General features: G+C 38.6%; 3 protein-coding genes across 3 annotated transcripts; all 3 read right to left on the reverse strand.

The window, feature by feature from the left end:
- Nucleotides 1–624: 624 nt before the first annotated feature.
- On the reverse strand, nt 625–2,707 carry LOC133745325 (mitochondrial import inner membrane translocase subunit PAM16 like 1). The gene is made up of 5 exons (XM_062173382.1): nt 2,550–2,707; nt 1,724–1,795; nt 1,501–1,588; nt 1,188–1,318; nt 625–1,067 (listed from the first exon to the last, which is right to left on the reverse strand). Exons 2-5 carry the CDS (start codon nt 1,724–1,726, stop codon nt 939–941), a joined length of 351 nt encoding a protein of 116 aa, XP_062029366.1. The 5' UTR covers nt 1,727–1,795; nt 2,550–2,707; the 3' UTR covers nt 625–938.
- Nucleotides 2,708–6,357: 3,650 nt separating this feature from the next.
- Nucleotides 6,358–8,314, reverse strand: LOC133741935 (F-box/FBD/LRR-repeat protein At1g13570-like). Its single transcript, XM_062169646.1, has 4 exons — nt 7,516–8,314; nt 7,259–7,411; nt 6,990–7,175; nt 6,358–6,901 (listed from the first exon to the last, which is right to left on the reverse strand). Exons 1-4 carry the CDS (start codon nt 8,266–8,268, stop codon nt 6,551–6,553), a joined length of 1,443 nt encoding a protein of 480 aa, XP_062025630.1. The 5' UTR covers nt 8,269–8,314; the 3' UTR covers nt 6,358–6,550.
- Nucleotides 8,315–10,854: 2,540 nt separating this feature from the next.
- LOC133744984 (F-box/FBD/LRR-repeat protein At1g13570-like) lies at nt 10,855–12,460 on the reverse strand. Its single transcript, XM_062172996.1, has 3 exons — nt 11,657–12,460; nt 11,347–11,532; nt 10,855–11,259 (listed from the first exon to the last, which is right to left on the reverse strand). Exons 1-3 carry the CDS (start codon nt 12,458–12,460, stop codon nt 10,855–10,857), a joined length of 1,395 nt encoding a protein of 464 aa, XP_062028980.1.

Below are 12,460 nucleotides of genomic sequence, written 5' to 3' on the forward strand. Positions count from 1 at the left end.
ATCATATTAAGCATAAACAGTTGACCTTTTGGCCTCTACTGGATAGCCTTCTGCGCTCCCTTTCATTTCATAGACGACCTTAATCAACGAAAATTTGTCGGCTCTGAAATCTTCAATCTTTTCGGCTAAATTCACATTCACCACGGCTTGTTAGTATCAGTCCCTGTCCTGCAGGTGCTCCACGCCGCTGTCCCTTGATATGAAATGTCCCATCTCCTTTACAAAATGTTGGGGCCTTTCTGTGGCAGTCCATCTTGCTAATCTAGGTCGTGATTCGTGGCCTAAGTGTAACCAGACCCAGCTATTACTGTTCGTTTTTCTTTTCTGGCCTCACCAGCCCGGCAGCAAAGAAAGAGCAGATAACTAGAAAATATGATCATGTAGCATTCCTCCAAGAACTATTAGAAACAGGTTAACTTTAATATATGATGGGTTTAGTCTAAAATGATAACTCTTATTTTACTCTCCTGATAAATAAGTTTAAAATAAAAACATGATATACTTTCCCTGGTTAACTTTTCACAGGATGATAAATAGAAGAACTTGTGGAAACCATCCGTTTCTAGCGGATACATCAGATGCATACAGTGCGGGAAAAGTATCAGGATATTACAAACAAGAATGTGAAAAGATATGTTTCCCAGGCTTTGATATAAATGCAAGGTGCAGTACATCATGCAGAAGCTACAGTAGAAAAGAAACGAACAATAGCAAAAGTAATTGAACAAAACAAAAAAAAAAGGATGGCTTCTCATGCTATTTATCTTCAATATGAATAGAAACCAGTGTTAGAACAATAAAAGAAGTGGCATAGCTGTAGATTGGAACAAGTGTTCCCGCTAAAAGAGGAGCATCAGGCAACCACACAATAGTTACCATGACTAGTGCAGATCAAAGGCTTCGCTAACATGAATGCCAAGCCGAATTTAAAAAGTGAGTTATGCATCAGTAATCCCCTCAGCCTTCTTTCCGTAAACGTCTTCTAAGCATTCTTTAGCTCTATGGACCTTTGACTGGAGATAAAAGCTTCCGTTTTTCGCATTCCGCTCGAACATGGTGTCATATCTCTTCAGAAAGGAATTGTTTTAGCAATCAATGATAAGCAACATTTCCAGAATGAAACATTTGATGCTAACATCTATATGCAGGGAGACCAACAGAACGAAAGAAAAAAATGATGGGCAAACCTGCACAATCTCCTCCCATGATGCATGCTCAGTGACACCTAATACCTGCCTTGCCTCTCCTTCAGCCATAGTTTTGCTTGCTCTCCTAATACTCTGTGCTGCTTCATGAGCAACGCCAGTTTTCGAGGCATCTGCATTCAGTTATTTCAAAATAAATCTCAAATCTCATAGGGTGAACAGAACCGTGACAATAAAGCAAGAAAATAAACATGGACTAAGCATGGGATAAGTACACTCTCTATGACTTTTAAGAGATCATTAGACAATATCCAAAATCCATTGCTCTAAATTTGGGATTTCACAGAAAACATACTTGTAAGTGCCTGGCGGTATGCTTGAACAAAAGCCCTGGCCAACACTCCTGAGCCAACCACAAGCAAGTTGGCAAGAATCCTTGCAGCCTGTATGCAAAAATAACAACTTAGCCTCACAGTTTTTATAACTACAGATGAAAAGCTCAGAGGCCAAGTGTGATGGCCTGAAGCTGAATTATAACTGATCCACTCAGTGAAGCAAGAAATATTTAGTATACATACCATCACTGAAGAAGAAGCCAATAAAACCCAGAAATTATTGTAACAGGGCAACTGCGTCAAGATCCAAGCAACCTACAGTAGCACAATGACCATGTAAGATATCTTCTTCTTTAAAGCAGGATTTTCAGTGCATGACTTTTAGATTATAGATACAATCATACAGGGATGAGCAAAAACAAAAACGATACAACCAATAAGCATCCTATTCATGGATAAAGTAGCATGCATCAGAATCGTCATTTATCTACATCATATTAGCTGATAAGTTATTCTATTATCTGATACAGAAAACTCCTTTTTAAGTGAAACCCCCTACTAAATAATCTACAGAAGCTACTAGAGATTGTTTTATTCCGACAAATCATACGCATATACTACATTTTTCGAAACACTAGGGCTGCCATTCTTTGATGAAATGACATAAAGCCTTATCCCAAGATACCAACTTTATGTGCTCTGAATCAACAAACCCAGTTGAGAGAGCAAAAACACCCATCAATTGAAAACCATGATCTGACATTGTTTTGATTAAGCAAGTTTTGATTGCAAATAGCCCAAGGGGTGAGTAATCAATTGTTCTCTAAATCAAAGACATTAGGCATCAAGGTCTTTCAACTCTCATATATGATGAAGAACAGATAGAAAGAATTAAACTTGTTAATTAGAAAGACAAAAAATTTGAGAATCCATTAACAAGGAGCTGAATTTCAATGATAATACAACAACCTAATCCCTCAATATAAACGAGCCCTTATTAACCCAGTTGGTAGAAACCAATTGCTATGCATACATAAGTTAAAAGCGAGATAGAGAGACAGTGACTTACAGATAGAATTTGGCAATGAAAGGTTTTCTTTTTCTGGGTTGTGAATTGTGATTGTACAAAAAATGGGGGTTTAGGGTTTCAGGAACAGAGAGAGAGAGAGAGGAACAAAAGCAGCGAGAAGACGACAGGCTTATAAATCTGAACTGGGCCTACAATCCGGGTTGGGCTTTGCTTGGGGGAGGAGTCAGTTCCCTTTTCATTTAAAAAAAAAACTCATTAATTTATTTATGTTATTGTATGTCGTTCAGATTAGGACTCTATCTTGGAGATGCTTTAAAAGTTGGGGTTTTGTCAATTTACCCCATTTCTAGGGATTTTTTTCCCACTTACCCCATTAAGTTTTTTTAATTCTCTCTTACCCAATACACTCTAAGGGAGTCTTCCCTAATACCCCATTAAGATTTTTTTTTTGTTTTTAATTTTTTTTTAATACCATTTTACCCCTCACCCCTTTGTTACTTAGAGAGAGAAATAGAGAAAATGGAAGAGAGAGAAACCATAGGAGACTTCGCCGGAGCCCGTCACCGGCCGCCGGAATCCGGTCAACTTTCGCCGGAATCCGGCCAACTTTCGCCGGAATCCGGTCACCGGTCGCCGGAATCCGGTCACCGGCTGCCGCCCACCGGAATTTGCTGAAAATCTCACCGGAAAGTTTTTTTGCCCCCAATAGACGTCTATTGCCCCAATAGTCTATTGCCCCCTAATAGACGTCTATTGCCCCCTAATAGATGTCTATTGGCCCCCAATAGACGACTATCAGACATGTATTGCCCCCCAATAGACGACTATCAGCCATGTATTGCCCCCCAGTAGACGTCTATTGCCCCCCAATAGACGTTTAGATTACCGAAATGGTAATTAATCTTCCTAAAACTACACAAATAAAACTTTGATTAAAGAAAAAAAAAGAGGAGATTACATCAATTCAAAACGTCTATTGCCCCCCAATAGTTGTCTATTACCCCTCAATAGACGCTTTAACAGATGTCTATTGCCCCAATAGAACTTTTTTTTCTTCATTTTTTCTTTCTATCCGGGCATTCTGCACCATTTTACCCAAAAAAAAAAAAAAACAGAGAAATTGATTGAGTCACCCAATGAAAAGCTCTGGGCACCCATGTCCTCTTCTCCATTCCTGTTGCAGTCGGAGTCGACTTCTTCTTCTTTCTATTTGCTGCTCACCCAATCTTCTTCTTCTCTCTTCTTCCACTGTTGCAGACCAGACCGGAAACCTAACAAAAGTAGCACCACTATTTTGATTTGCAACCAAGAAGCTTCATCCAAATAAAAAAATAAAAATAAAAAACTTTTGTAAAAAGGAGACTGCTCGGGACTTCAGGGGGAATATATGGCCAGAAATGAAGAGAATGGGCCGGAGCGGACCAAACCAGGATATCCCCGCTTCGAAATCCCCGGAATCCGACATGAATCTCGCCGGAGATGATTGATTCGCGATGGCTGCAGTGGAATCGAGGCGAAGGAGATCGCCGACCGGGCTCTCCAATCCAAACCTTATGATCGCAGAAGCCACCGTCGGCGAGCACGAAGATCAACGCCATCGTCTGTCCGACTACGACGAGGAGAGAGCGACAGAGCTTTCATGGCAGAGAGAGAGAGAGAGACTGGAGGGCAAGGACCCAAGGGGATCAGAAACCTTCGTCGCCGGTGAGGTCGATCTCGACCATCACTCACATCCTTGCCTTCTTCGTCATCTTCAAGCTTGGATTGCATCTCCGGCGCGGCCATCGCAGAGAGAGAAACCGGAGGTGGAGATCGGGGAGGAGAGAGAGAGAGAGGAGAGAGAGATGGGTTGCTGGCAGCGTGGAGAGAGAGCAGAGAGGAGAGAGGAGAGAGGAGAGAGGAGAGAGTGGCATCATGTAGTTTTTTAATTAGGTGAAGGGCAAAGTTGTCATTTCTCTTTAAATTGGGTTAGTGGGAATAAAAATTTGTTGCTGGGGTAAGTGGGATAACTTTGGCTCATTTTGGGGCTTTTGGTCAAGGAGTTTATATTTGTTGATGTACTCAAAAACAAACAAGGTGAAACTGAAAAATTTAGGCATTAAGCAATAAGAAAAGACTACTTTTACTTTTGAATAATCTTGCAATAAATGTGATTATGGATACACAAGCCTCTAAAACTCACATACGAATCTACTAAAATTTATCTCAGGAGTTGCAACGTTTCTAGTTATTTTCAGTATTGAAAATAGCTTCAAAATTAGGTAAGTAAAAAAGTACTTAATATTAGGTAAGTATTTAAAAGAGTATGATTTAAATAACAAACTAATGCTTTTGGAGTTGATATCATATATTAAAGAAAACAGGAAAGTACATATCTCAGAATTTATACTTTCCGATTTCAAGTACTGCTAATGCTATATATATATGAGAGTATTTGAGCACACATGGTGCACGTATCTACCAACCTACGTGTATATACGTTCGCGATCAATCAATTGACCTTGAATTAATTAAGATATATGGAGTACATGATCGAGAAGTTCATCGCCAGATGGCCAAAGGCTGGTATGAAAGAAATGCAAGTCATCGGCGATTTGCCTCCGTTTTCGGAATCGGACATAATGAGTGATAAGCTAGCTCTACCCCTGTCCTGGTCTTACAATGTTCTATGCAATTGTCGTCAAATATCTGTATGGTTTTACGGACCATCACTCAAAGCAGTGGCGTAGCCAGCAATTCGGCCTATTAAGGAGGGTCAAGAACATGATCGAAATGGCTTACTAACTTCACGTACAAAAGAACTGAATTTTGGTATTAAACAATGAATGATAGTTTTATGACTTTTCAATTCATATGTTTGTGGCTTAGAGTTATTAGAACTTGGATGGTTTACTAAAAAGTAAACGAAAAATAATGGAAAGTCAGAAAATTTGAAAAGAGGTAGAGGGGTCAACAAACGCTTTACAATGAAACATCACATAACTGGAACTTAAAAACTAAGTTAAGAGGGGTCAATTGACCCTTCTCGACCACCCCTAGCTACGCCCTTGGCTCAAAGTGTGTGAGATGAAACTGAACAGGTGTGAAGATGGGCACTTGGAATTAACATTGGGTTGGGGAAAGGTTGCGGAGAAGTAGAATTTCAAGTTGGGTGAGGTACGTGGTCACTCTCTGGAGCTTCAAGGACTGTCAACGATCTAGTCTTCTTTGGTTTGGCATGCATTACAAGGTTAAGGAATTTATAGAGGGCTCGATGAACTAGCTGAGACGATTAGGGTTTTAATATTCTGTCTTAATTTCTTGAGGCAAAGTTTTTCAGATGCATGGTTTAGTTTAGTTTTCTTACTTCAAGTTACTGAAGCTAGCTATCTCTCCATTTAAGCAATAAGAGAGCTACCAGCTTAGGGATAGTCGACTTTATACTGTTCTTTTTCTTTGGAGGGACTTATTCTTCTATTACTGTACGCTCAAATTTTAATAATAAAAGCTATTGGTTTATTCAGTGGGTATCTTTGTGAAGCTTGTTAATTTGTTTCTTAATTATTGATTTTTCTTCATTATTGTATAGCATAAGTTAATTTTCTTCTTTTCTTTTTTTTTGATCAGAAACGTATACTTTGGGGTTACCTGAAGTAGCAACAGTGGATTAGGAATTGAGTTTAGGTCATAGCATATCAGAGCTGCTGCATTACCAATCCTTTTTTTGCCCACGATACTGTCAGTCGGAAAAAGTGCTGCTTTATATGGAGTTCCTATTGGGTAGCTGAGAATTATGATCAATGTATATAAAAAAACAACGTAAGAACATGGAGGAGTTAGATTAGTAGCAGCAGTAGTTTATATAATACGAGGCAACGACAAGCACACATCTATAAGAAGTATACTGATCATTTGACATGAATGTATCACCCAATCTTAAGCATTGCAAAACATAAATTACACATCTGAGCTCCTGCAGAGTTTCTCAAACAGAACCTGTGACAGGACTATATATATCATCTTGTGTAAATCACACCTAGCCATCAGCAAATGCTCGAACATCAAAAACCAATATCATCTTCAGAATCGGAAGAAGACGACGAGTCATCAGACTCCTGCACACTATTTGATGGGTCCAAGAACTCCAAGTCTGCAGGTACTGAGACGCGGTTGATGAACTCGCCTAACAATTTAAATAATTCCCAAAGTTCTTTGGCAGAAGCTGCAGGTTGAAGAGTCAACCTCTCAAGCGTAGTTGAAGTACTTGAAAGAAGAAATCTGATGAAATTCGCTTGAGCTTTATTACCAGATAATCCGGTTACTTTCACAAGTCGCAGTTGCATGAATGCACCATTATTCTGATTGTCATATATCCAAGAAAAGTCCACAACTTCAACAGCTTTCCGCCCAAACTACACAAGGTCAAAGTCAATATATAGCATCAGAATCTAAACTTCTGAACTAGTTCTCTTAACTACAGTTTTTTAGCATCTAACTCACCGAAATTTCTAGTTGTTGAAGAGCAGGGGAGCCTAAAAGCAGAAATACGATGAAGTCCATTTCGGCTTTGACACATGAGAAGCCAGTTACTTTCAAAATTCGCAGTTGAGTGCATGGCCGATTCTGCTTGTCATTTAACCAACCGGTTACTTCTGCGGCATCAGCCACATGTTGGTCTTGTTGAACCTAATAAAAAGGTCATCGATTGCGTTACATTAGTCTCAAACTTCTGAAAAACCAGATCAGTTATAGCTACAATTAAAACTCACCGAAATTTCTAATTCTTGTAGAGCAGGTGAGCTCCTCAGAAGGCACATGGCAGTTGAAATATCCTCCAGATTATTCAAGCGTATGCTTATAGAAAGAAAGTTCAGGCATAGACATGGTTCAGGCAACTTCTTCGGCAAGGAACCATTAGCACACTAGAGCAAAAAAGAAGCATAAAACAACAAAATCAATGAATGTGCTTACAAATCTCATGGCCATGTATCATTGGAGGAAAATATGCAATCATAAAATGCATTACCTCTAAAAAGCTATCCTCGAGTGTGAGCCTCTCGATGCGAGGAAGCTTAAAGAAAAATTTGAGCAATGAGCTAGAATTGGTAGAACCCCGTTTTTGGTCAATTGAAACTTCAACAAGATTTATGGTATTCTCAAGTTCAACATCCTCAAAACCACCTCGAAGTTCAAGAAAACTAACATTTGGTGCATCAATCTTGAGATGTCTGATACCAAGTTTGCATAAAATTATTTTCTCAAGCAGAGGACTGTGAGAAATCACTTCTTCTAACACGTCTCGGGTCACGGTAACTCTGCGAATATGAAGGCTCTTCAACATCCCAAAGCCTTTTAATGTCGATGGGGGTTTCAGCAAACAATTGTACAACTCTAAATGAGTCAAATCTTGACAAGAAAACAAATTGGAAGAGATACTGTAGGATAATGAATACCTATTCCTTTTTTTCACTATAATCTCTTTGATAGAGTTTATTGATAAATAATGAATCCATTGATCAATATCATTAGGGTCGAGATCTTTTCGACTAGAAAGCTTGAAACTGTCTATTGGGCCATTATGAAGTAAAAGAACATGAGATACGATTGTCTCAGTGGAGAGGCCATTTTCATCATCAAACACAAGACATGGAGGCACAATCCATTTGTGCCTCCAGTTTTTCGATAGAACACTGGTCCTCGTTGCCTCCTTGATGGACAAATATGAGAAAATTTTCTGTGTAATATCATTTTCTAAGTTGCTTATCCTGTCCAACTCCATCTTCTTTTCCTGTTTCAAAGGCGATTAGAGTGGTTTTCTAAGGATCTGAGATATCAAGCAGGTAATAAAGAAGAAACAGTCATTCAACAATAAAACAATGGCATATTGATGGCATCTTCTGTGTTAAGTATTGGAACTTCGATCTCAGTCTGAAAATCTAAAATTGAAACTAAATTTGTGTTGTGAAGAGAATCAAGCACTACATTAGGGTTTCCCTAATTCCCTCCACTCGACAAGAACACAATACATGAAATTTTTTACTAAAAGTCATCATGATGAATACTTCTCAACTATTATTTTAAAATAAAACTTACCAAGTTGAAGAAAACGGAGACAGTGATCGATATTCTTTTCCAAGATCTCACTACGAATGCAATGTGGGGAAGAAGGGGGCTAGGGTTTTGTATATACACGCCTAGAGGTTTGAGAAAGGTCTGCTGCTTAAGAAGCAAGGCACGAAGACAACTGGGCCTACGATGCGGTTTGGGCCTGCTCCATTTCTTTTCTATTTTTTTTTCTTGTAAAGATTTTATGTTTATTACCCTATAACTGGGGGCAATTTTGACCATTCCTCTCCTCACCCTATTTACACAATTGGGAAAAATTCACCAACGGTGTCTGGACACTTAGGGGACTTTCAAAATGATACCTGAACTTACAAAGTTATCAATGTGATACCTAGACTCATTTTTTCGTATCAATATCGTACCTATGACCAATTTCCGTCACGGAGCCGTTACGGAAATTGGTCATAGGTACGATGTTGATACGAAAAAATGAGTTCAGGTATCACATTGATAACTTTGTAAGTTCAGGTATCATTCTGAAAGTCCCCTAAGTGTCCAGACACCGTTGGTGAATTTTTCCCTTACACAATTATACGTGAATTCTTGCATCGACTACAGTATTGTAGTTCTTTGCATCGATTCTTTATTTTCAATTTTCTTTTAGCCTAAACGAAATGTGTTTATAAGGCATTTTTGTCGATTTGGGAGTTTTGACACATGAAAATAGTACCACAATGCTAACACTCAAATAGTAATTCGAGTTTTTATGCTCCCATCTATAGTTATCAGTAGCTCCATCTAATTTCTAATAGTAATTAATATCTCCTCTAGTTTAGTGTATGCATGTTTGAGGAGAATATGATGAAATGAAACATCATATCACTAATTTGACTAAGCAAGCAAACTGTGAATAAGTAAACATCTGAGCAGAAAACTGTGTAGGGTAATTTCTCAAAAGAAATAAAAAAAAAAAACTTCTATTAGCTATATAGGAAAAGCCATCACCAAAAGCGCATAAAAACCACAATTCCAAGCCATAAAGTTCAGTCCTCATCGATCAAAGATGAAATCATTAAGGGAGTCATCAGAGAAGGAGCGCGCGAAGGAGTCATCAGAGTAGAGGTCATCAGGGAATTCATTATAGGAGTCATTATAAGACTCCCTCCAAGGACGTACTTAATGTGTTCGAGAAGTTTAACTCAGCATGCATGCCCCAAATAGCTCTTGAATTCCGTCACCAACATAAGTACTTCCAAATAAACCTCGATCGGCAGAAGCTGATTGTCTCGAGCATAGGTGAACTTGAAAGCAGATATCTGATGAAACCTGCTAGCTTCAGCTTTGACACAAGGAAAGTTGTTTACTTTCATAACTCTCAGTTGGTTGAATGTGCAATTCCGATTGCTATAATCTCTCACAGCATCTAGTCCCATCCCCATCTTCTTGTTGTCTCTAAACTATAAATATTATAAAAGTAGATCGAATTAGTTGAAAACTTGAAATATTAATGTTGTTACAACATGAGGATACATTGCATGCAATAAAATAAAACTCAAATTCCGGAGAAACAGCTCACTCCATCAACTACAATTTATCCAAGTAAAGAAAGTACATACCGCGATTTCTAGTACTTGTAGAATAGGTGAGCTTCTCAGAAGCCACATAGCACTTAAAATGTCCTCCAAATTATCCAAGCGCATATTTATAGAAAGAAAATTCAGATATGGACGTGGTCAGGTAGCTTCATGCTATTTCTAGTACTTGTAGATTAGGTGAGCTTCTCACTCGGGTTTTCTTGCCTTTTCCTCTAGCTCTGTCCTTCCTCTTTGTGTTGGTACATCATGGGATAATCAAGGAACCTATTTACACAATTACACGTGAATTCTTGCACTGATTCTTTATTTTCAATCTTCTTTTAGCCTAAATCGATCAAATGTCGTTTATAAGGCATTTTTGGTACCACAGCCCTGCTAACACTCAACATTAATTCGAGTTTCTATGCTCCCATCTATAGTTATCAGTAGCTCCATCGAATTTCTAACACTAATATCTCCTTCACTCTGTAGTTTATGCATGTTTGAGGAGAATACGATGAAATGAAACATCACTAATTTGACGGATCAGCATTGATAGTTAAGCAAGCAAACTGTGTAAGTAAAAACATCAGAGCAGAAAACTGTGTAGGTTAATTTCTCAAAGATAAACTTAAAGAAAAAAAAAACCTTCTATTAGCTATTTAGGAAAAACCATCACCAAAAGCGCATAAAAACCACTTCGATCACTATTCCAAGCCATAAGTTCAGTCGTCATCAAGGGACTCATCAGAAGAGTCATCAAGGGACTCATCAGAAGAGTCATAAGAAGAGGCCTTGGTGCGGAGGTACCGGTCAGTATAGGAGCCATTATAAGACTCCCTCAAAGGACTTAATGGGTCCAACAACTTTAACTCAGCATGCCCTGAATCGCGCTTGAACTCGGTCACCACCTTAAGTACTTCCCAAGAAACTTCAGTAGAAGCAGGCTGAAGAGTCATCGTCTTGAGCATAGGTGAACTTGAAAGCAGAAATCCGATGAAACCTGCTTCAGCTTTGACACCACGAAATTTGGTTACTTTTATAACTCTCAGTTGGTTGAATGTGCAATTTCGATTGCTATAATCTCCCACAGCAGCAGCATCTAATCCCATCCCCATTTTGTCTCTAAACTACAAATATTATTAAAATAGATCGAGTTTAATTTTATTTCAAAATGAGGATACATATTTGCATGCAATAAATTATATGAAACTTACCGAAATTTCTAGTTCTTGAAGAGCAGGGGAGCTTAAAAACAGATATTCAAGTAAGTCTACTTCTCCAGTAACACCATAGAGGCCGGTTACTTTCAAACGTCGCAGTTGAGTGAATTCCCAAAGCCGATTGTTATTTAACCAATTGGTAGCTTGTTCTCCAGCAGCAGCCTTATTCTCTTTGCGAACCTAGTAAAAGGTCGTCAATGGCATGCTGCAAAAAGAATGCATATATAAAACAATAATTTCAATGCTTCAATTTCCATGGCAATGTTAGTGATGTAAGTATGAAATCAGACAATCCGGCCATTACCTCTAAAAGGCAACCATCAATTGTGAGCCTTTCAATACGAGGCAGGCTAAGAAAATACAAGAGCAATTTGCTATAACTTCTACTTCTAGAAGCCATTTTTGGGTCGATTGAAACATCAACAAGATTTGGGGTATTCTGAAGTTTAATTTCTTCAAAAACACCTCTAACTTTAAGGAATTGGAGATTCGGTGCATCAATCTTGAGATGGGTGTTGCTCACTAAGTCACATAAAATCCTCATTGTCTCGAGCAGTGGACAGCCAACAATAATTTTTTCCAAAACATCTTTTGCCACAATGACATTTCGAATATCAAGGCTCTTCAACATCGCAAAGCCTTTGAATGTCAAAGGGGGCTTTAGCGAACAATTTTTTAACCCCAAGTGAGTCAAATCTTTATAAGAAAACAAATGGGAAGAGATATTGTCAATGCAAGAGGAAGTCCCTTTTTCCAGTATGAACTCTTTGACAGAGAATCTTGATAGATAAAGAATCCATCTATCAAATTCAGCAGTCTTTATATATTTGCCTGTAGACAACTTGAAAGTGTCTACGGGACCTTCATGAAGTAACAGAACATGATCGATAACTCTTTCAATAACGCAGCGTATAGCTGTTTTATCATCAAACACAAGACGCCGAAGCGTGGCCCATTTGTGCCTCCATTTACTTGATAAAACACTTGACCTCACTGCATCTCTGATTGGCAAATATGATAAGATTTGTTCTGTAACATCACTTGGTAAGTTGCTTAATTTGTCCAACTCCAACTTCCCTTTCTTGTTCTTGGTTCGTTTTCCTCCCAT

The sequence above is a fragment of the Rosa rugosa genome, chromosome 4 (genome assembly GCF_958449725.1).
Source record: "Rosa rugosa chromosome 4, drRosRugo1.1, whole genome shotgun sequence".
NCBI classification, from domain to species: domain Eukaryota; kingdom Viridiplantae; phylum Streptophyta; class Magnoliopsida; order Rosales; family Rosaceae; genus Rosa; species Rosa rugosa.

Excerpts from the sequence above, each read along its gene's own strand:
- LOC133745325 (XM_062173382.1), bottom strand. Across the intron at positions 1,319-1,500 it reads ATACCGCCAGGCACTTACAA|ATGCCTCGAAAACTGGCGTT; the intron begins GTATGTTTTCTG and ends AACTGAATGCAG. Across the intron at positions 1,068-1,187 it reads CATGGGAGGAGATTGTGCAG|AGATATGACACCATGTTCGA; the intron begins GTTTGCCCATCA and ends TCCTTTCTGAAG.
- LOC133741935 (XM_062169646.1), bottom strand. The coding sequence starts at position 8,268 with ATGGAGTTGGACAGGATAAGCAACTTAGAAAATGATATTACACAGAAA. Across the intron at positions 7,412-7,515 it reads TCGAGGATAGCTTTTTAGAG|TGTGCTAATGGTTCCTTGCC; the intron begins GTAATGCATTTT and ends TTTTTGCTCTAG. Across the intron at positions 6,902-6,989 it reads TTCAACAACTAGAAATTTCG|TTTGGGCGGAAAGCTGTTGA; the intron begins GTGAGTTAGATG and ends GACCTTGTGTAG.
- LOC133744984 (XM_062172996.1), bottom strand. The coding sequence starts at position 12,460 with ATGGGAGGAAAACGAACCAAGAACAAGAAAGGGAAGTTGGAGTTGGAC. Across the intron at positions 11,533-11,656 it reads TTGATGGTTGCCTTTTAGAG|GTTCGCAAAGAGAATAAGGC; the intron begins GTAATGGCCGGA and ends ACCTTTTACTAG. Across the intron at positions 11,260-11,346 it reads TTCAAGAACTAGAAATTTCG|TTTAGAGACAAAATGGGGAT; the intron begins GTAAGTTTCATA and ends TAATATTTGTAG.